This window comes from Symphodus melops (assembly GCF_947650265.1).
Source record: "Symphodus melops genome assembly, chromosome: 20".
Lineage (NCBI taxonomy): Eukaryota > Metazoa > Chordata > Actinopteri > Labriformes > Labridae > Symphodus > Symphodus melops.
The window spans coordinates 1,295,266-1,316,379 of record NC_136710.1 but is presented as its reverse complement, the minus strand read 5'-3'; the positions used below and the strand labels follow the sequence as shown (position 1 = coordinate 1,316,379).

The 21,114-nt window shown below is 46.7% G+C and overlaps 2 protein-coding genes and 1 long non-coding RNA gene across 7 annotated transcripts in view; all 3 read left to right on the top strand.

Moving 5' to 3' along the window:
* The window catches only part of LOC306841188, a 66,163-nt gene that overhangs the window by 26,146 nt on the left and 18,903 nt on the right, over positions 1-21,114 (top strand). The gene's annotated exons all lie outside the window — the stretch shown is intronic.
* LOC306841182 (uncharacterized protein) lies at positions 4,438-7,998 on the top strand. 3 transcript variants are annotated; one of them, XR_013781441.1, is made up of 5 exons: positions 4,438-4,536; positions 5,598-5,855; positions 5,937-6,191; positions 6,358-6,883; positions 7,416-7,509. XR_013781441.1 is itself a non-coding variant. In XM_079370896.1 (5 exons), the coding sequence occupies exons 1-5, from the start codon at positions 4,455-4,457 to the stop codon at positions 7,517-7,519; spliced, it is 747 nt and encodes a 248-aa protein (XP_079227022.1). In that variant the 5' UTR covers positions 4,438-4,454; the 3' UTR covers positions 7,520-7,998. The 3 variants fall into 3 exon arrangements, 2 of the variants coding, with proteins under 2 accessions (XP_079227022.1, XP_079227021.1); XM_079370896.1 differs by lacking the exon at positions 7,416-7,509 and adding an exon at positions 7,515-7,998 and having other exon boundaries at positions 6,358-6,504; XM_079370895.1 differs by lacking the exon at positions 7,416-7,509 and having other exon boundaries at positions 6,358-7,312.
* LOC306841301 (uncharacterized protein) lies at positions 10,823-11,978 on the top strand (the record flags this gene model as incomplete). The annotated part of the gene is made up of 3 exons (XM_079371100.1): positions 10,823-10,878; positions 11,306-11,634; positions 11,716-11,978. 3 exons carry the CDS (start codon positions 10,823-10,825, stop codon positions 11,976-11,978), a joined length of 648 nt encoding a protein of 215 aa, XP_079227226.1.

Genomic DNA, 21,114 nt, shown 5'->3' with positions numbered 1-21,114 from the left:
ATACAGTCGCTGCGAGTAGGTGGAGCTAATGACAGAGCGAGTTCCCCATGGGTTGAGCCAATGACAGAGCGAGTTCCCCATTGGTTGAGCCAATGACAGAGCGAGTTCCCCATGGGTTGAGACAATGACAGAGCGAGTTCCCCATGGGTTGAGATAATGACAGAGCGAGTTCCCCATGGGTTGAGACAATGATAGAGCGAGTTCCCCATGGGTTGAGCCAATGACAGAGCGAGTTCCCCATGGGTTGAGCCAATGACAGAGCGAGTTCCCCATGGGTTGAGCCAATGACAGAGCGAGTTCCCCATGGGTTGAGATAATGACAGAGCGAGTTCCCCATAGGTTGAGATAATGACACAGAGAGTTCCCCATGGGTTGCACCTCAGCACCGGCTGCTGGTGCTGCCTCAGCGCCGGTAGACGCTGGTGCTGCATTAGCGCCGGTAGACGCTGGTGCTGCATTAGCGCCGGTTGCTGGTTCTGTGTCAGCTCCGGAAGACGCTGTTGCAGCGTCAGTGCCGGTAGAGGCTTCTTCTTTCGTAGTAGCAAATAAAAGGATTTTGAAACCTCTCCCTCCCTCTTTCTGCCCAATGAGGGGGAAAAAGCCTGAAAGACAGTCCAGAGACTAAATCATTACAGTACCTGGTTAAACAAAGTTACAGCAAGGTACAGTGCAGCTGGTAGGTCTAACACAGCAGAGGGAGACTTCTCCTTATATACAGTCGCTGCGAGTAGGTGGAGCTAATGACAGAGCGAGTTCCCCATGGGTTGAGCCAATGACAGAGCGAGTTCCCCATGGGTTGAGATAATGACAGAGCGAGTTCCCCATGGGTTGAGCCAATGACAGAGCGAGTTCCCCATGGGTTGAGACAATGACAGAGCGAGTTCCCCATGGGTTGAGACAATGACAGAGCGAGTTCCCCATGGGTTGAGCCAATGACAGAGCGAGTTCCCCATGGGTTGAGCCAATGACAGAGCGAGTTCCCCATGGGTTGAGCCAATGACAGAGCGAGTTCCCCATGGGTTGAGCCAATGACAGAGCGAGTTCCCCATGGGTTGAGCCAATGACAGAGCGAGTTCCCCATGGGTTGAGACAATGACAGAGCGAGTTCCCCATGGGTTGAGACAATGACAGAGCGAGTTCCCCATGGGTTGAGACAATGACAGAGCGAGTTCCCCATAGGTTGAGATAATGACAGAGAGAGTTCCCCATGGGTTGTACCTCAGCACCGGCTGCTGGTGCTGCGTCAGCGCCGGTAGACGCTGGTGCCGCCTCAGCGCCGGTAGACGCTGGTGCTGCATTAGCGCCGGTTGCTGGTTCTGTGTCAGCTCCGGAAGACGCTGTTGCAGCGTCAGTGCCGGTAGAGGCTTCTTCTTTCGTAGTAGCAAATAAAAGGATTTTGAAACCTCTCCCTCCCTCCCTCCCTCTTTCTGCCCAATGAGGGGGAAAAAGCCTGAAAGACAGTCCAGAGACTAAATCATTACAGTACCTGGTTAAACAAAGTTACAGCAAGGTACAGTGCAGCTGGTAGGTCTAACACAGCAGAGGGAGACTTCTCCTTATATACAGTCGCTGCGAGTAGGTGGAGCTAGAGACAGCGAGTTCCCCATGGGTTGAGCCAATGACAGGGCGAGTTCCCCATGGGTTGAGACAATGACAGAGCGAGTTCCCCATGGGTTGAGCCAATGACAGCGAGTTCCCCATGGGTTGAGCCAATGACAGAGCGAGTTCCCCATGGGTTGAGCCAATGACAGAGCGAGTTCCCCATGGGTTGAGCCAATGACAGAGTAAGTTCCCCATGTTGTTGGCTTAGTAGTGGGCGGGGCGCTTGGGATGGCAAAGGGATTTCTACCAGTTGTCAGTTTTGCGTTGAGCTGGAAACTTCCGGTCTGGGCGAGGTGGAGTAGGCACGAGTCAACTATTCACATTTGCACCTTTTAATGACCCGTATGTTTCCCAGATGAACCGGTGATCCAGTGATTTATTACTCCTGAGTTGTAAACTCAAAAGAAATGGCAACGTGTTCGACAAAGCCGAGTGCAAAAAGATCCGGGGACCAAAACAAATCTCCTCCGGTGGGACTGAAGGCGAGTTTAGCATCTCGGCTAACGAACCTCTAGGGGAGAACACCGTCCATGTTTTGGTTTCAGAAGATTACCTCACTCGAGGAAAATGATAGCCTATGGCTAGGGGAGGAATTCCTCTCTCTACAGGAGAGATAGAGAGGAGAGGTGCTCACTCTCCTGTGTGTAAGAGGACGAGTTCCTCTCGACAAGAGGGGGGAGGTGCTCACTCTCCTTTGTGTGTGCGAGGATGTCATTACTTTCGATTTGTATACCTGTTTTTCTACATCTTTCAGGTGTGGCGACACACGGGAAGTGAACAGACCACATAGAGGAACCTGGCGAGTTGTGACTTGTTGATAGGGGTGAGGGAAAGGCTCCTGGAGGTTTTTCAGTTATGTGATGTCTCAACTTCAACTTTATTTTTCCTCAAGGGGAAATTAGATTTGCAGCCAGATGAGATGTTATTTGGAGGCAAGCCACCTTTTTCCGGTCGAGAACCATGGCCTCAGATTTAGAGGTGCTGATCCTCATCCCAGCCGCCTCACACTCTGTAGCGAACCGCCCCAGTGCGCGCTGAAGGTCCGGGTTCGATGGAGCCAACAAGACCACATCATCTGCAAAAAGCAGAGATGAGATCACGTGGTCCCCAAATTAATAATAATAAATAATAATACATTTTATTTACAATGCCCTTTTCATCAACAGATCTCGAAGTGCTACAGTACAGGTTCAAAACAAAGAATGATAACAAATAATTATAAACAAAAGCATCTAAGCTAATCTAAAGCTTTGCTAAAAAAAAGTGTCTCTGGGAGGTTATTCCACGGACGTGGGGCAGCAGCACAGAAGGCCCTATCTCCCATGGTCCTGAGTCTGGTTCTGGGTACGTGGAGGAGGTTTGAGTGAGTGGAGCGGAGGGAACGTGTTGTTTGTGGGATTTTGTGTGTTTGTGGGATGAGAAGTTTGAAAAAAAAACGGATCCCCTCCGGCCCCTGGCTGCACCTAGAAATTCTGTCCATAAAAGTAATGAACAGAACCAGTGACAAAGGGCAGCCCTGCTGGAGGCCAACGGTCCTAACAGTCATTAGCAAATAAATGTTAGCCAGGCGGCTAGCGCTAACACAATCAATCAACAAAAACTAAATGGCCGCTCACTTCCTGGTCACTTCTGCCGTTAAGTACGTTCCCTTTCTGTCAACATTGTGTCGTTTGTAACTGGGAACAATGGAATATGAAAGTATCATGTGTAAACCTCACAGGAGCTGCTGGAGGGTTGAGGGTTATATTACAGTTTATAGGTGCAGTGTGTGTGTGACATACTGTATAGTGTCAGTAAAAGCGACTTTGGGCTTGTTTTACTTGTTTTCTAAAGTGTAGTTGTTTATTTGTTGTTTGCTTTATTCCCTGTATGAACTCTACTGATTCTCTTCACAATTAAACCAAACACTAAAGTGATATTTAGTTTGTCCTTTTCCAGGATCCGTTCACAACCCTGGTTACTCAGACCTGTTATTATCCATCCTTCCTATGTACAACAATTATTCAGATTTTTAAAGGATTCTGGTGATCCCCAGAATCCAACGTTTCATTGAGGTTCTTTAAAGTCCTCTAGTGGACTTTCTATGGTGGATGCAGGTCTACCAACAGACTATCAGATGGTCTTATTGTGAAAAGGCCTCTTCCTGTTTGATTTAACAAAGAACGAAATGCAGGTGGATTAGATTAAAGATGTCGATTCAGTGAAATCTTAAATAACAAATACAAACTGAGCTGCTGCAGCCCCTTTTAAAAACCTTTGACAGAGAGCTATTGGGGGTTCGGTGTCTTGCTCAAGGACAGATTGACAGTGGTCAGGAAGTAAACTGGCACCTCTCCAGCTACCAGACCAACTTCCAGACTTCAGATTGTTATAAACTTTTACTAAAGATTCAGAAATCGTTGATCCAAACCATCAGGACTATGGGGAACAATCAAACTGGATCACAGGAAGAACATTCTGGTTAAACTATAGATTCAAACCCACACCATAATCCTTGTCCTTGAATCATTACCAACAGTTTGATTAACTAAATCAAAGTATTTTCACTTCCAGTTCAGAAGTGACAATATGAGGTTCTTGGTCCTCAAAAACCAAGAACCACTTATTGACTTCAGACCCGCCACGCTGACCTCTGTGGTGATGGGTGAACTAACCACCTCAGAAGTGTGTAATCAACCTCTTTTGAGGAAGTTAAAACCTTTTAGATTTCAAAGAAAAACGATATTCTACTTTGTGGATGCTCCTATAGATTTAAAGTAGAGCGTGTATGTTTCCTTATGTGATGGTTTCATGTTTGGGGGGTGACTGGTCTGCATAGCTTCCTGTACCTTCATTGTTTCCTGTTTCTGTGCATGGTGTGGTTGACTTCTGATCACAACTCGACAGAACAAATCAAACACAAGATGGAGATGACAACGCTCTGCCTGATGCTCGGTAAGTCTTTTCACTTTTTTCTGCTCGAGTTCAAGATAACCTTTCCTCAAAGTTCCTCCATGAATCTAAACCAGAGCAGTCTAACACCCGGTGATGTGATGATCTGAGTGGAGACACGGCAGGGTTTCATCTTGCTCTCCTGTGAGAGTAAGGGTGAGGGGTGGATGGATGTGTCATAAACACAGGTTTTCTCCAAAAGTCCCGTGTTAAATAGAAATACGTCTTTGTTTTCTAATACATATTTAATTTTGCTGTGACATCTGTAAATCTAAACTGACAGCCTAAACAGCCTAAACTTCTTTAAAAGAAAGTGAGCAGAATCTAAAGGACTATACTACCATTCCATCTGCGTCAGAGAAGTAGCTGAAGAAATCCACTTCTTTATTGTGTTTGAATATTTATGAGTCTAGTGATCCACAACATGTGAAATAAATCCATCCAGTTATTTGTTTGTAGTCTGCTGAAGTCTTACCACACAGAGAAAAAAGCTTTGTTTTAAATTAGCTCAACCAGCTCAGGTGCGCCCACCGGGGGTAGCTCCCTCACTCTGAGTGTAAACAATCAATAAAGTAAATCGTTTTAAGATTAAGTAAGAAAATCCCCTCCCCTTATCTCCTCCCATGGACTCCACCTCAAGACTAGAGCAAAACTTTTATGCAGGTCCGCCATTTTAATTGTCTCTACAAAGGAGTGATGTCTACTTGGAAAACTTAGGGAGGGGCGGGTCTTATTGCATTTAAAGAGACACACACCAAAATGGAGCGTTCTGAGAGAGAACAAAGCTAGCTGTTTTGTTCAGCTGGATAATCTTTACAGATGAACATCATTTATATGAAGTTTGAAGAGTTAATGCAGAGAAGTAAAAAGCTAATGTTATGCTACAAGCTAACTACACCGTGGTTGTTTTTTTACGTCACAACCGTTATGCTTCATGGAGCTAATCAGTGGTTTTAATAAGCTAGCTAAACATTAGCGTTAATATGTTAGTGTTGTCTTTAACACAGAGACGTACACAAACAGAATTTTGTGAACAAAACACAACTCATCTTGACTTTCTACAGCCACGCTGAGAGTCACTCCTGACAGATTGCAGATCTTTCAGTATGAGAGGTTCGAAATTAAGTGTGAGGGGTCGGCCAACTCCAGCGGCTGGACAGTGAAAAGAAACACTTCTCTCGATTCTAAGTCATGTGAGTCCTGGGGCGTCCACAGTGAGTCCTCCTGCCTCACAAAGTATGCCAAGAAATCTTACACTGGAGTGTACTGGTGTGAGTCTGAGGACAGGAAGTGCAGCAACATCGTCAACATCACAGTGACAGGTAATATCAAATATACCAAATATGGGTAAGTACTCGTCTGTTTGTTTGTTTTTTTTAAACTTGGACTTTGACTTTTTTCAGACAGGGACGTGATCTTAGACAGCCCAGCCTTACCTGTGACAGAGGGAGATAACGTGACACTTCGCTGCTCCTACGAGGAAAAACGTCGTCCTATTTCAGGTTTTTCTGCCAGTTTCTTCAAGGACAATGTTTTCATCGGTACTCAGGATGAAGGACAGATGGTCCTGCCAGCCGTGTCCATGTCCGACGAAGGCCTCTACAAGTGTAAACACCCAACGAAAGGAGAGTCCCTGCAGAGCTGGCTGGCAGTGAGAGGTGAATGTCTACCATTCATAAACTGCCTTTGAGTCTCTCCAGGTGTTTCTGATTGGCTCAGTGCAGTCCTGTTCAGCTTTTATTTATTTACCTCAAACTTCAGTTCGTCCTGGAGGCTCAGTTTCATTACTCTGAGATGTTCTGATGCTGTTTTACTTCCTGACAGCTCGGCCTGCTGAACTTCGGCCCACAACCGTTCCCCCCCATCCTCCTGTCCTACCTCTGCCCAATCTGGTGTGCTTCATCCTGCTGTTCACCCTCTACACCATCGTCCTCGCAGTGTGTATATACAAGTACCGACTGAGGGCTCGAGGTAACAACATACTGATACCTGTGTTGATATTTCTTTATTGGCGTAAGTGATGTCACTTATTGGTTTGTCAACTGTGAGCAATTTCCACTGAAAAAACGACGACCGTTGGCCAAGACGTTCAGGATTTTTTTGTGATGCTGTTGATGTTTTGGTTGAAAGTGAGTTGAAGTAAGCTTACGTTTCACCAACTGCTGCAAGGTTATTTTGGGAAATAGGGAAATTCAGCTAAATAGGTTCTAGCTGAAGTGACACCTAGAAGAAAGCTAGCTGCTCTCATATGTTACTGAAAGAGGCCACGCCTCCTTTTTCTACATCCCTTTAAGCCTTAATAAAACGTAGACAGGTGAGTTGTATAAACACTCAGCACAACGTCTGTACAGTTGAAAAAAATAAAAAAATCTGTAGAGACCCAAAATGTTTCTGTACCAGACTGTAAACATGTTTATTCTAACATAGAGCTCTATGGAGACTGACTCACTGCAGGAGACAGACTCTAGTGGACACTCGAGGAACTGCAGCTGTAAAGTTGGACATTTTAACATAGAGCTCTATGGAGACTGACTCACTGCAGGAGACAGACTCTAGTGGACACTGGAGGAACTGCAGATCACTTCAAATCTTTGTAATCTAGCAATAAAGGCACATTGTTTGACTGGCTCTGGAAAAAAAACAGGGTTGTGATTAATAATCGAGTCTTAAACCAGTTTAGTTGCGATCACAGAGATCATGTCAAGTCTGTCATATTTAATGTGAATTAAAGAATGAGGCCAAGCAGCCGTGCAGTAAACATCGCTTTGGCGGTATAAACTTTAACCACCACAACACACGCCAAGATGACAGGTCAGAGCCTGTGGCTAATAAAGTCAGCTGGTCGTCATGGCAACAAAATTCCCTGCAACCCTGGCAGAGAGTTGCAGGGAAGTGAAGTTGAACATAGTTGACCAACAAAACCTGCTTTTAACCAGAGATTTAACTCTTGACTTACTCTGCTCTGTTTGTTCTTCCCACAGCTTGAGCGGATTCAGCTTCTGATCGTGTCAGATAAAGACGAAGAGCACCGACATGTTCAAGCTTTACTCACCTGTTTTTAATATACAACTCTTTTTGCATTGTGTTAAACAAAACAGCATATCAAATAGTCATGAGCTTCATTCATACATCATATTACTCTCATGTATGTTTAATATCTCTGTTTTTTCATTAAACTCAAACGAAGCACAAATGAAAAGTCTGATTGTTTTACTCTCCGGACGCTCAAAGAATTCAGTCAATCTGGTGATTTTAGAGATAATCTGTTTAAATGTTTGAGACGCAGCGTCGGCCATCTTTATCTTCAGTTCTCTTTATGAATGAAATGTGACTCTGAGATCGACCTGTGAGGACAAACATTCACAAAGTTTTGTGACTGTACATATGTGTGGAGGTGCAGCCGAGGCGTCCTGTCAGGTGTCTCCAGGTCTGACCGTCGAGTAGAAGGTCTGCACAGCGTCCAAATCTGTGGAGGAAGACGAGTGTTAAGAGCCTGCAGTTTTTCGTTCTCTAGAATCATTCTTGAAAAGTTTGATGATCCATCCATCAATCCCTCATCTCTATCACATGTCCTCTTCTTTATGTGTCCGATCTCTCCAATAACCTCCAAACTAAATCTATCAACACACAAACAGAGCCAGCAGAGTCTTAACGAGAGCGAGCACTAACTGCATACAAAACATGTGTCCCTGCAGGGGGCGCTGGAGTCCCCCGTGTGTCCCTGCAGGGGGTGCTGGAGTCCCCCGTGTGTCCCTGCAGGGGGCGCTGGAGTCCCAGGGATGGCGGTCTCCGTGCTGGAAATGATGTCTCAGGCTAACTTTGAGTCAAGCTAACGACAGGCTGAGAGCTGAGGCGGGTTTTAAGCCTCCTGACAAACCGTTACACGGCGCCCACCTGTCAATCAGCTCAGCTACACGCCTTATTGTGAATAACTCTGATCCTTCATCCAATCAAAACTGCTGAGTCATCAAAACATTCCCCCCGAACAGTGTGTGTGGATGGAGACATGAGCTAATCACACCTATTTGGTTTTTTGAAGCAGGCTGTAAACATGTTCATGTCTGCTGTAAAAACAGGCTTTTTGAATGGGTGTGTATGTGACTTCCTGTGCTGCTGCAGCCAGCCTCTAGTGGACACTCCAGGTACTGCAGCCAGCCTCTAGTGGACACTCCAGGAACTGCAGGATGTTACACTTCAGCATCAGCTACATTTTTCATCATAGGTGTAGTTCAAAGTACAATTTTGTTTTAAATTTTTACTACGTTTTTACTGTTAAGAACAGCCAGAATAGTTGATTTTAACTGTATTCCTCCTCTAATGAAGCAAATAGCCAATCATAGATGTGGATTTTGGGGCGTCCAATCAGATTTCAAACACGCCCCTGGAGACACTCAAACTTAATGACAGATTTTATCGAACTTATTGTTCAGGCTTTGTGTTCATGTTTAATTCCTTGAAATGAAATTATCTGGATTGTTCAAGGTTCAAGGTTGTTTATTTGTCAAATATGCTCCATGTTAAACATACAGCACAGATGAAATTGCAATCTCCCCCCCCCAGTGCAAACCTGCAGTGCATAAAAAGAGCACTAAGAAAACTAGCAATAAAAAAACCAATACTATAAAACAGATAACTTAACTAAAGACATTTGGACAACAAATAACGAACGACAGACAATCGACAGACAAGGCACTTGTGAGTATTTCACCATGAGGTAGTATGTGGATAAATTAAAGTATTAACAATATAAACAGTGCAGATTAAGTTACAAAGTGAGGTAGTGCGTTGAAAGGTAGCAAATAGTGCAAATAGCATAAACAATAAACGGCTGTGCAGAGTTTTTAGGGTGCGTGAATTAGTGGAGCACGCGGGGGGTGGAGGTGGAGGGGGGTGATGTCAGATCCTGTAGGGGCAGACTGTGGCAGGATGCAGAGGGGGGAGGGAGGGCAGAGGGGACGAATGGGGGGGAGAGCAGGGAGGGAGTTGAGTCTCCTGACTGCCTGGTGGACTAGACTGTTCTTGAGCCTGCTGGTTCGAGCACGGAGACTCTGCAGTCTCCTCCCAGATGGCAGCAGGCTGAAGAGGTTGTAAGACGGGTGGGTGGGGTCACCTGCAATCCTGGTGGCTTTGCGTATTAGATAGTTTGAAATTAAAAACAGACAAATACACTTTCTTAGATTTGAGTTTTTGCGGTGTTGCTAAAAAAAAATCTAAACTTGGGATGGAAAAATTCTCAATGGAAGTTTCCTCCACCTACTTAACAAACCTCGTTAAGCTCCATTTATGATGAATAGTAAGAATCCACAGAACGTCAGTGAATGTTTATTTAGCTTTAACAATAGAAGTCATGACATGTGGAAACACTCCCGTCTCTCACGAACACGTCCTTCAAACAAAATGGACGTAAACACTGAAATGAGACATTGAACACTTCACTGCATCCTTTGAAATTGCTCAGCAGAATCTACTCGACTAAATGAGCGAGTGAGCAGAGTGACACTTTTTTTTCAAGTTCAAACAGGAACTTTCACCTTCAACACTTTCAATGTGTGACTTTCACATGCAGTATATTCTGCAAACACAGGAAGACAGGAAATGTCGCATGCTAAATTCAAATGCAGATGTCATGTTTTGGTCTGTTTGTCCTCCCACATGTTTGTTTTGTTTTTCCCTTTCTGTCACTCCCTCTGTGTTCTCCCTTCACCCCTAATCAATCATTGCTTTCAGGTTAGCTTCACAGGTGTGGTCAATCCAATTTACTCATTATTTAAGGTGGCTGCTTCCACATTGCCGGCGCCAGATTATTGTTCTTCCTCAGTGGTTCGTACTCTCTCCGTGTCTTTGCAAATTTAGTACTCTGTGATTTACTTGTATGATTCCCTGTCGTGTTTTTGACCCCTTTGTGTTTTTCTCCTTCTCGCTAGTTCCCAGTCCTGCCCGTCCTGTACCTCGTGTTCCTCGTCGTCTTGTTCGTCTTCATCTGGCTTCCTCACGCGTGCTATTATATCACCCTCGAGTCCCATTATATTCTTGTTGCACATTCCTGTCACATTAGATTTATGTTACACATTAGTGTCACTCATATTTCATGTAGTACATTTATTCACCGTGTCACTCGTTGTTTAATAAATTGTTATTTCGTTTTCATTCTGTCTCTGATTCGTGCATTTGGTTCCACTTATTCTGAGTCACAACAGCTGACCTTTACGTCTTCTCCAGAGACACAAGAGCGTTGCAAAAATTACCACAATCGCCACAAGGCCCATGAGCACGACAGGAAGTAGAATGCATGCACCATGGGAGTCAGGCTCCTCGGAACGTCCCCCTTCAAAAGAAAAACCACAGGTTGGCTTGAAATGTTTTTTTCTAAAAAGCTCCAGCAGCAGAAAGCTGCTCAAACTAGGATCAATGTTGGAGATGCTTTTGAAACATGGAGAGAGGTTAGAACGCAGAAAGCTTTACAGACCCATGCCCATGAGGCGGGATTTAAGCATCTTCAATAGGAAACAGCTGAAGGACACACAGGTGACGAGTTCACCGGATGTTTGCATGCATGCAGATAATCGATCAATTTAGTATTTAACAGACAAGTTACAACAAAGACATGCAATGACTCGTGACATACAGAGCAGGTTTGGGTTGAAGCTCCAGAAAAACCTGACGTCCGTGTTTGTTGGCTTGAAAGAGAGAGAAACAGATCGAGAGTCACACAGGTCGACGGCTGCAGTCTGTAATCACCGACCAGCGATGGGAGCGAACACGTCTCCCACAGGACAGAGTCAGTAATCATCCATGAGTCTAACTTTGTCATCTGTCTGCTTGTTGCAGCCGTCCTGAGAGTTGTCCCTGACAGATCCCAGTTCTTCCAGTATCAGTCAGCCAGTCTGAGCTGTGAGCAGCTGGGAAGTTCTGCTGGTTGGAGGATGAAGAGGAACACTTCCATGAAAACAAATGAAGACTGTTCTGAAGCGTGGAACCGTGGAAATGAATCTGTTTCCTTCTCCAATGATCTCTACTATATTGACAGTGGTGTGTACTGGTGTGAGTCAGCAGCAGGAGCGTGCAGCAACGTTGTCAACATCACCGTCATCAAGGCTACAGGTAGGTTTCAACAACAACTTCAAGACACATTTCACAAAACAATCAATAATAATCAGAAAATCACCCTGATGTGTCCTTCAGGTGGTTCTGTGATCCTGGAGAGTCCAGCTCTTCCTGTGTCGGAGGGGGACCACGTGACTCTGCGCTGCACTTCCTCCTCTGATCTTCCTCCTGATTACTACACGACTCCTTCCTCCAATATCACCGCTGAGTTCTACAAAGATGGCCTCTTCATCAGGAACAGCTCCACGGGACACATGACCATCCGTGGTGTTTCCAAGTCCAATGAAGGACTCTACAAGTGCAGCATCCCCGGAGTCGGACAATCCCGAGCTTGTGAGTAATGTTGAAGTGTTGTGTTGCAGAAAAAGACGACCCTGACGTCCCGTACACCGACGTCACCATCACACCGGGAGTCCAACCAAACAGGATCACAGGTACATAAGAAATACGTTCAATCGAATCAAAATCCAATGAAACAGAAGAGAAACACACGATTCTACTTTTCTTCAACAACACAAACCAAAGTGTCAGATTTTCAAAATAAAAGTCCTTCTTTGACAAAGTGAGCAGAGAGCAGACTTTGGCTTCTCCGCCTCACTGTAATGACTGTTAGGTAACATGTGGGTTTGTTGTCATCTGCCTGGAGAGGAAGTCCCGCCCTCTCTCTACAGCTCCTATTGGTGCAGCTCGATCACATTGTAAACTGTCTCCATGGTAACGGTTAAACAACAACAGTTGGCTGATTCATTATTTATAGACGTGAAAAGGATGCAGCCTCGTAAATGTTTGACTTTAATAACCTCTGCACGTGGTAAATCCTCTGCCTCAGATATTTGTGGTCACAGAGAGTCCTGACTTCCTCATTTGGCTCAGCTCTCTCCCTCTCCCTCTCTCTCTCTCTCTCTCTCTCTCTCTGTCTCTCTCACTGGCTTATCTGGGGAAACCTCATCACAGCAGTTTCCTGAGCACATACATTGTAGTCTACAAGAGTCAGAGTTTACTACTGGCTACGGTTTCATCTGGTCCTGACTGCATGTTTGCCCCTGTAAAGTGACATGTTTCCATCAGAGCCTGCTTATCATAGACATAATATACATATATTATGTCTATGCTGGTTACAGTCTGTGATCAGAGCACAACTTCATCAATGATCTCCCTATCATTTAAAAGTTTAGTCTCCACTCTTGATCCATGAGGACGACTCTCTCTCACCTGTCTCATCTGGATCATATTTGTGTTTTATGTATTTATGTATCGTATTAAAGCCTTTCACACGATTTCATGCAACCTTATTTTATACAGATATTACGTTGCGGTAAAAAAAGATTGCACTTTGGAGCGATAGTTGGCGTCTTTCCCAACGAGCTACAGTAACATCTCTGATATCAACAGGTTCATTGTAAACTGTTTATTCATAATAGTTGCAAAACTATTTTCTTCATATCAATTATTTTCTTGCGCACACTTTGATGTGACTGAGTGATACTTTAACCCGAGCAGAGCGATTTACTTTGTGAAGCATATTCCTCTGCCTCACTCATTGACGTCTCTCTCACACACACACACACACACACACACACACACACACACACACAGTAATTTTTTATGCTGCTGCATAAATGTTAATAACTATCAAAAACCATCTACAAACAACTGTAAATTCAAACTTACCTCAATGTTTGGTCGAAGTGAACTGATATATTACTGGACATCTTCAGTTGAAAAGCTGGCCTCCAGTACCACTGCAGTCCAAGCGGGAAAAAATCGAGTCAAGTGATTGACACATGAACTGACCAATCAAAAGTAATTCAATTCAAAAAACTTTATTTGTCCCCGGAGGACAATTCAAGGACACACAGAGATAGATCCGAGGCTTTGACGGGTGAATTTGAGGACAACATTAGCATGAAGTGTGGCTCCATCTAGTGACTGAAACGCGTCGTTGCAGCTTTACAATCTTCTCTAAAGTCATGAAGACATCTTCCTCCCAGAGAGCGTCACAAACACGACGAGTGTTTCACACTAAACCTCTCGTAGTTTTCTTCATTCAATCCTCAAATGTAAAGAGGACAGCGGGCTCCATATGGAAACAAACAGGCCTCCATGTCACTTCTCACCTGTGCGCCGACGTGAGTGGCCGCATATCCAGTAGCTCCGTCCCTGTCGTACTTGTTGTGATATGTTATTTGTTTGATTTGGCTCTGTGCCAACTTCTACTTTATAGTTTTTATAGTACACTTCCAGTGTATAACTTTATGTATCCTATGGATACTTTTTCGTGTTTTTGCGGAAATAGCAGCGGAAAACTTTCTTATTCAAGGGAGACGCTGCTCTCACTCCGGACAGCAGGACAAGCCGGCATCGTTCACCCGATACCTGAGGAGCTGAGGCGGCGGTACAGAGGCTGTCGAGCCGGGGCTCTGCTAAGGGCTAAGCTAGCGGCTAAGCGATGGAGGTACAAGCCCTCGGTTCTGGTGATAGTTATGGGGAACGTAAACTGTCTCACCAACAAGACAGACGAGCTGGCTGCTCTCGTGAGGAACAACCGGACATTTAGAGAGTGCAGTTTAATGTGCCTCACAGAAACCTGGCTGACTCAAAACACCCCGGACGCTAACGTGGATCTACCGGGCTTTACTACAGTGACAGCGGACAGAGACACGAAACGCAGCGGCAAACAGAAAGGAGGAGGACTCGCGCTGTTTATTAACAACAGATGGTGCCACCATGGACATGTTACTGTGAAGGAGGCAACGTGCAGCAAAGACATCGAGCTGCTGGCGGTGGGTCTCCGTCCTTACTACATGCCGAGGGAATTTTCTCACGCGATCTTGGTTGCTGTTTACGTCCCACCCCGGGCACACGCCGAGACTGCATGTGACGTCATCCACTCAAACATCTCGAGATTACAAACGCTGCACCCGGATGCTTTCATCGCCATCTCAGGGGACTTTAACCATGTTACATTGAACTCCACACTACCGGACTTTCACCAGTTTGTAAGCTGTCCCACCAGGAAGAACAGGACAATAGACCTCCTGTATGCAAACATGAAGGACGCCTACACCGCCACCCCCCTACCACCTCTGGGTAAGTCCGACCACAACCTGGTCCTACTCAAGCCACAGTACAAGACTAAGATCCAGAGACAACCGGTAACAACACGCACCTTCAGAAAGTGGTCTCCCGAGGCAGAGGAGGCCCTCAGAGACTGTTTTGAGACCACTGACTGGAGTGCCCTGCAAGAGACCCATGGTGATGACATTGAGGGGGTCACACACTGCACAACTGACTACATGAACTTCTGTATGGACGTTGTGGTTCCCACTAAAACTGTGCGCTGCTTCCCGAACAACAAGCCCTGGATCACCAGCGATGTCAAGGAGATCCTTAACAGGAAGAAAAGGGCATTCAAGGAGGGAGACCAGGCAGAGCTGAAGCGTGTGCAGGGGGAACTCAAGGTCAGACTCCGAGAGGCAAAGGAGGAGTACAGAAGGAAGGTAGAGCAGAAGCTGCAGCAGAACAACATGAGGGAGGTCTGGGAGGGCATGAAAACCATCACAGGCTGCAGGAAGAAAAATAACAACGCAGAAGTCGGGTACCCTGAGAGAGCAAACCAGCTCAACTTGTTTTTTAACAGGTTCGACAGCCCCGTCGCTGCAGCCAGTGCCTGTCCCCTCAGCACCCCTCTACACATCCCCTCCCCTCCCCTCACTCCCCCCAACACTTCCCCCCCCTCGCACTCCCCCCCCTCTCACTCCCCCCAACACCTCCACCAGGACAAACACGACCCCCAGTGACAATCCATCCCCCCTCCCCCCCTCCATCACCAGAGACCAGGTTAGAAAGGAGCTGAAGAGACTCCGCCCCAGGAAGGCAGCCGGCCCAGACAAGGTGTGTCCCAGGATGCTAAAGGCCTGCTCTGCTGAGCTGGGGGAGCCACTTCAGCACATCTTCAACATGAGCCTGCAGCTTGGGAAGGTTCCTGTACTCTGGAAGACCTCGTGCCTCACCCCGGTCCCCAAGAAGAAAAACCCCAGTGAGCCAGGCGACTTCAGACCAATCGCTCTGACATCCCACGTTATGAAGACCTTTGAACGGCTGCTGCTCCAACACCTCAGACCCCAGGTCCAACACGCACAGGATCCCCTGCAGTTTGCATACCAGGCAAAGGTGGGCGTGGACGATGCCATCCTCTATCTTCTACACAGGGCTTACTCTCATCTGGACAAAGGGAGCAGCGTGATGAGAATCATGTTCTTTGATTTCTCAAGCGCCTTCGACACCATCCGTCCCCTCCTACTGAGAGACAAGCTGACCGAGATGAGGGTGGACTCGTACCTTGTGAGGTGGATCACGGACTACCTCACAGAGAGACCACAGTACGTCAGACTGAAGGACTGCACATCTGACACTGTGGTCAGCAGCACCGGTGCACCACAGGGGACCGTGCTCTCCCCCGTCCTGTTCACCCTGTACACCTCTGACTTCCAGTATAACTCTGAGCTCTGCCACATGCAGAAATACTGCAGACGACACTGCGATAGTTGCTTGTGTCAGGGATGGACAGGAGGAGGAGTATAGGAGCCTGATCGAGGACTTTGTGACATGGTGCAGTGACAACCATCTGCAGCTAAACACCTCCAAGACCAAGGAGATGGTGGTGGACTTCCGAAGGAACAAACCACATCTAGAACCTGTTTCCATCGGGGGGGGGGGTCGACGTGGAGGTGGTCAGGACCTACGGGTATCTGGGGCTGCAGCTGGATGACAAGCTGGACTGGTCGCCTAACATGGACACTACCTGCAGGAAGGGACAGAGCCGTCTGTACTTCCTGAGAAGGCTGGGGTCCTTCAACATCTGCAAAAAGCTGCTGCAGATGTTCTACCAGTCTGTGGTGTCCAGCGTCCTCTTCTACGCCGTGGTGTGCTGGGGAGGAAGCTGCAAGAAGAGGGACGCAGCACCCCTGGACAGACTGGTGAGGAGGGCCGGCTCTGTGGTGGGCACAGAGCTGGACTCACTTCACTGTCACGTGACCTCAGAGTCAGCCCCCAGTTGGACACTTTAATGCATATTGATAGTCACCTTACTGAGCACAGGTCACTTTAATGATAATCACTCTAATCATCTGGTTCCACCCTACTGTATTGTTATGCTACATCTGTAAGGGTTGACATGATCACCCTAACTAGGTCAAGTTTCACTCCATTGTCTTCAACACTTAATGCTAATCTGCTCCTCAATAGTTGGGTACCTAAATGGCAATCGCCCTAATCATCCCTGGTCTCACCTCTTTGTTTAGGACACTTAACGCAAATCACTGCTCACTACTCATGCATTGACTGTTTAACGACTGTTTAACGACTGTACTCACACCTCGGGCATAAGCTCAAAGACCTCTGTACATACACCCAGCACACACAGCACACATGCTTCTCTCTCCTCACAGGTTAGGTACACTATGCTATATAAGTTTTAAATCTAATGCTAATGCCAACTGCACAGGTTTAACCTTTACTCTTCGTCACATAGGGGCTGCTAAATCTTGTTTGGGGGATTATTGTATAGAGAGGGGAGGGGGGACAGCGGGTGTGTATTGTAACGATGTTTTGTACTGTAACCAACGTCTTGTGTATTGTGTCTTGTGTCCTGCCTGTCTGTATACTGCTATTGGATGCCCTGAATTTCCCTCGGGATCAATAAAGTATCTATCTATCTATCTATCTAGACTATTATCTACGAACTACAAATTAACAGAGAGCTAACATGCTCTGTTCATGTGGATATTATTCAAACGTCTGAATCAACAGGCTTTATTTACACTCCAAACATGATCAGTAACCAGAAACTCCTGAAGAAATGTCAGTGTTAGCGCTAGCATAGCCGAGTTAAGCTAACGAAAGAGCACTGACTGTTTCAGCTATCGCTAACACAGTCTCATGTACATTTAGATGTTAGACCAAGATGGCGGCGCGAGCGCATCGCGAGGCCCAGCGTCTCTCACAGATTTGCAATTTTGCAGTAATTATCCTGTTAATTTCGGGCTTGTTCGTACGGAACAGCCTCGCCTTAACATCCTACACCAGACAGGAACTTTTGGATATTGGAATACATCTCCCTGACGATCCAATCAACAATCTTCGACTCATCCCCGAGATCGCCAAAACACCCGAGGCTACGCACTCCACCCGGCCGGGCAGAAATGCTCGCAGGCGGCGTCGAGACCGTAAACAAAGGCGGGGGAAGCGCGGAGGTATAAGGGCTAAGCTAAAGCTAACACCGCACCGTCTCCCGTTACCCTGCATTTTCCTCGCTAATGTGCGGTCTTTGATTAACAAGATGGACGAGTTACGACTTCGCATCATGCACAGCAAGAGACTTATGGACTGTAATGTCATGATCTTCACAGAAATATGGCTAAACAATGGAGTACCGGACGATGCTATCAAGCTAGCCGGTTGCCACACACTCCGGGCAGACAGAACAGCAGAGGACTCCGGTAAGACCAGAGGAGGAGGACTGTGCATTTATATCAACAAAACTTGGTGTACAGACTCTGTCATTATTGGGAGACACTGCTCAGTTAACATTGAGTTTCTCATGATTAAATGTAGACCTTTCTATCAGCCAAGGGAGCTCAGCTCGACTATTGTAACTGCAGCTTACATCCCCCCCGATGCAGATGCAAAAGCTGCTATGAAGGAACTTTACACAGCCATTAGTATACAACAGACTGCTCACCCGGAGGCTGCATTTATAGTTGCAGGTGATTTTAATCACTCAAACTTAAAGACAGTGCTCCCTAAATTTCACCAGCATGTTTCCTGCAATACAAGAGGAAACAAAACTCTGGACCATGTTTACACTAACATTGCAGGAGCCTACACCACGACCCCCCTCCCCCACCTGGGACAGTCAGACCACCTTTCTTTGTTCCTCATCCCCAAGTACTCCCCACTCATCCAACGTGTGAAGCCATCAGTGACAACAATTAAAGTGTGGCCAGCGGGGACAGACTCTGTACTTCAGGACAAGTTCCATCACACAGACTGGAGTATGTTTGCCTCTCAGGCTACCTTGGGCTCTCACACAGACATTGACACCTACACTTCTTCTGTGCTGGATTATATCAACACCACCATCGACAGTGTGACAACATGGAAGCAGATCACCACGTACCCAAACCAGAAGCCATGGATGAACAAGGAGGTGCGTCTCCTGCTGAAGGCCCGCAACACCGCCTTTAGATCAGGTGATGCAATGGCCTACAGCGTGTCCAGGGCAAACCTGAGGAGGGGCATCATCAAGGCCAAGCACTGCTACAAGCTGAAGGTAGAGGAACACTTCTCCAACTCCGACACCAGACGCATGTGGCAGGGCATCCAGGCCATCAGTGACTATAAACCCAGCAACTCCACCCCGATGACCACAGATGTCTCCTTCCTGAACGAGCTAAATCACTTTTATGCTTGTTTCGATAGAGACAACAAGGAGACGCAGACCACGACCAGACCTCCTGCAGACAATCAGCCCCTCTCATTCACCACCACAGACGTCCACGGCATGCTGCACTGAGCCGGATCAACATCCGAAAGGCTGCTGGTCCAGACGGCACCGCTGGGCGCGTGCTTAGAGCATGTGCGGAGCAGCTCACTGGGGTTTTTACGGACATCTTCAACCTGTCCCTCGCCCAAGCAGCTGTGCCAGCATGCTTCAAAGCCACCTCCATTGTCCCTGTGCCGAAACACTCCAGCCCGACAGGCCTGAATGACTACCGCCCTGTAGCACTCACACCCATCATTATGAAGTGCTTTGAGCGACTGGTCCTAGCACACCTTAAAATCTGCCTCCCACCCACACTGGACCCATACCAGTTTGCCTACCGCAGCAATAGGAGTACAGAGGATGCAGTCTCCACTGCGCTGCACTCTGTGCTCACACATCTGGACAATAACAACACATACGCACGAATGCTGTTTGTTGATTTCAGCTCAGCATTCAACACTGTCATCCCCTCCAAGTTGAACACTAAACTTGGAGACCTGGGCTTCAACACCTCCCTCCGTCACTGGATAATGGACTTTCTGACCAACAGACCCCAGTATGTTAGGTCAGGACACACCTGCTCCTCCACCATCACACTCAACACAAGGCTGTGTGCTGAGCCCATTCCTCTACTCCCTCTTCACCCACGACTGCAGACCTGTACATGGATCCAACACCATCATCAAGTTTGCGGACGAGACAGCGGTGATTGGCCTCATCAGCAACAACGATGACACAGCCTACAGGGAGGAGGTACAGCATCTGGCCACCTGGTGCGCTGACAACAACCTGCTTCTCAACACCAGCAAGATGAAGGAGCTCATCGTGGACTTCAGGAGAGAAAAGGGAAGCACGCACAACCCCATTCACATCAACGGGATGGCTGTTGAACGTGTCTCCAGCTTCAAGTTCCTGGGGACCCACATCACAGAGGACCTATCCTGGTCCACTAACACCTCTAGTCTGGTGAAGAAGGCTCATCAACGCCTCTTTTTCCTGAGGACACTGAAGAGACACCACCTGTCTTCAGCTGTACTGAGGAACTTCTACCGCTGTGTGATTGAGAGCATCCTAACCAGCAGTGTCACAGTCTGGTACGGAAACTGCTCTGTCACGGACCGTAAGGCGCTACAGCGGGTGGTTAAAACAGCCCAGCGCATCACAAGGTAGCCTCCGGACCAGAACCAGCAGACTGAGGAACAGCTTTTTCCCCAGAGCTGTCTCCCTACTGAACTCTACCCCCCGAACTCTGAACTCTGTCTCTCTCTCAAACTCCGCCCCTCTCTCGAACTCTGCCCCCTCCTGACCCCCCTCCCCCTCCCCCTCCCCTACATATCACTTCACATCCATCATCCCCCACCACTCCTCCTGGTCACACACACATTATTGTATTATAGTATGTCCATATCACCACTGTAAGTTATTGATCTGTATAATATGTACATATTCTGTATATTATCTGTACATTAGTATATTCATTTTCTCTGCACCTTAATCTGTATATTTAATCCTCTGTATACTCTTATATTTATAGCATTTATTTATATTTATAGCATCCCAATAATCCATCCAGCCATATATACTTAATAATTCACTTTCTTTAACCACATCTGTAAATGTTATAATCACTGTACATATTTAGCACGAACTCTTGCACTTTCTGCTTATTTGCACTTCTGGTGAGATGCCAAACCTCATTTCGTTGCACTATACTTGTATATGTGTAATGACAATAAAGTTGAATCTCATCTCATCTTTTATAACATAACCTGCTGCTCTCAGGATTCAAACCTACAACCATCAGATTACCTGAGCAGCAGTTTTACCATCTGAGCTACAGAGAAGATAAGACACCATTAAACAAGACAACAACATGAGGCTAGCTCCTCTCTCTCTGTCAGGAAATTGACATGAAACTGTGAACTAACCAC

What these genes read in the sequence shown, in the direction of transcription:
- LOC306841182 (XM_079370895.1), top strand. Translation starts at nt 4,455, where the DNA reads ATGGTGTGGTTGACTTCTGATCACAACTCGACAGAACAAATCAAACAC. An exon ending in AACGCTCTGCCTGATGCTCG is followed by an intron (nt 4,537 to 5,597) that starts GTAAGTCTTTTC and finishes GACTTTCTACAG; the next exon opens with CCACGCTGAGAGTCACTCCT. An exon ending in GAGCTGGCTGGCAGTGAGAG is followed by an intron (nt 6,192 to 6,357) that starts GTGAATGTCTAC and finishes ACTTCCTGACAG; the next exon opens with CTCGGCCTGCTGAACTTCGG.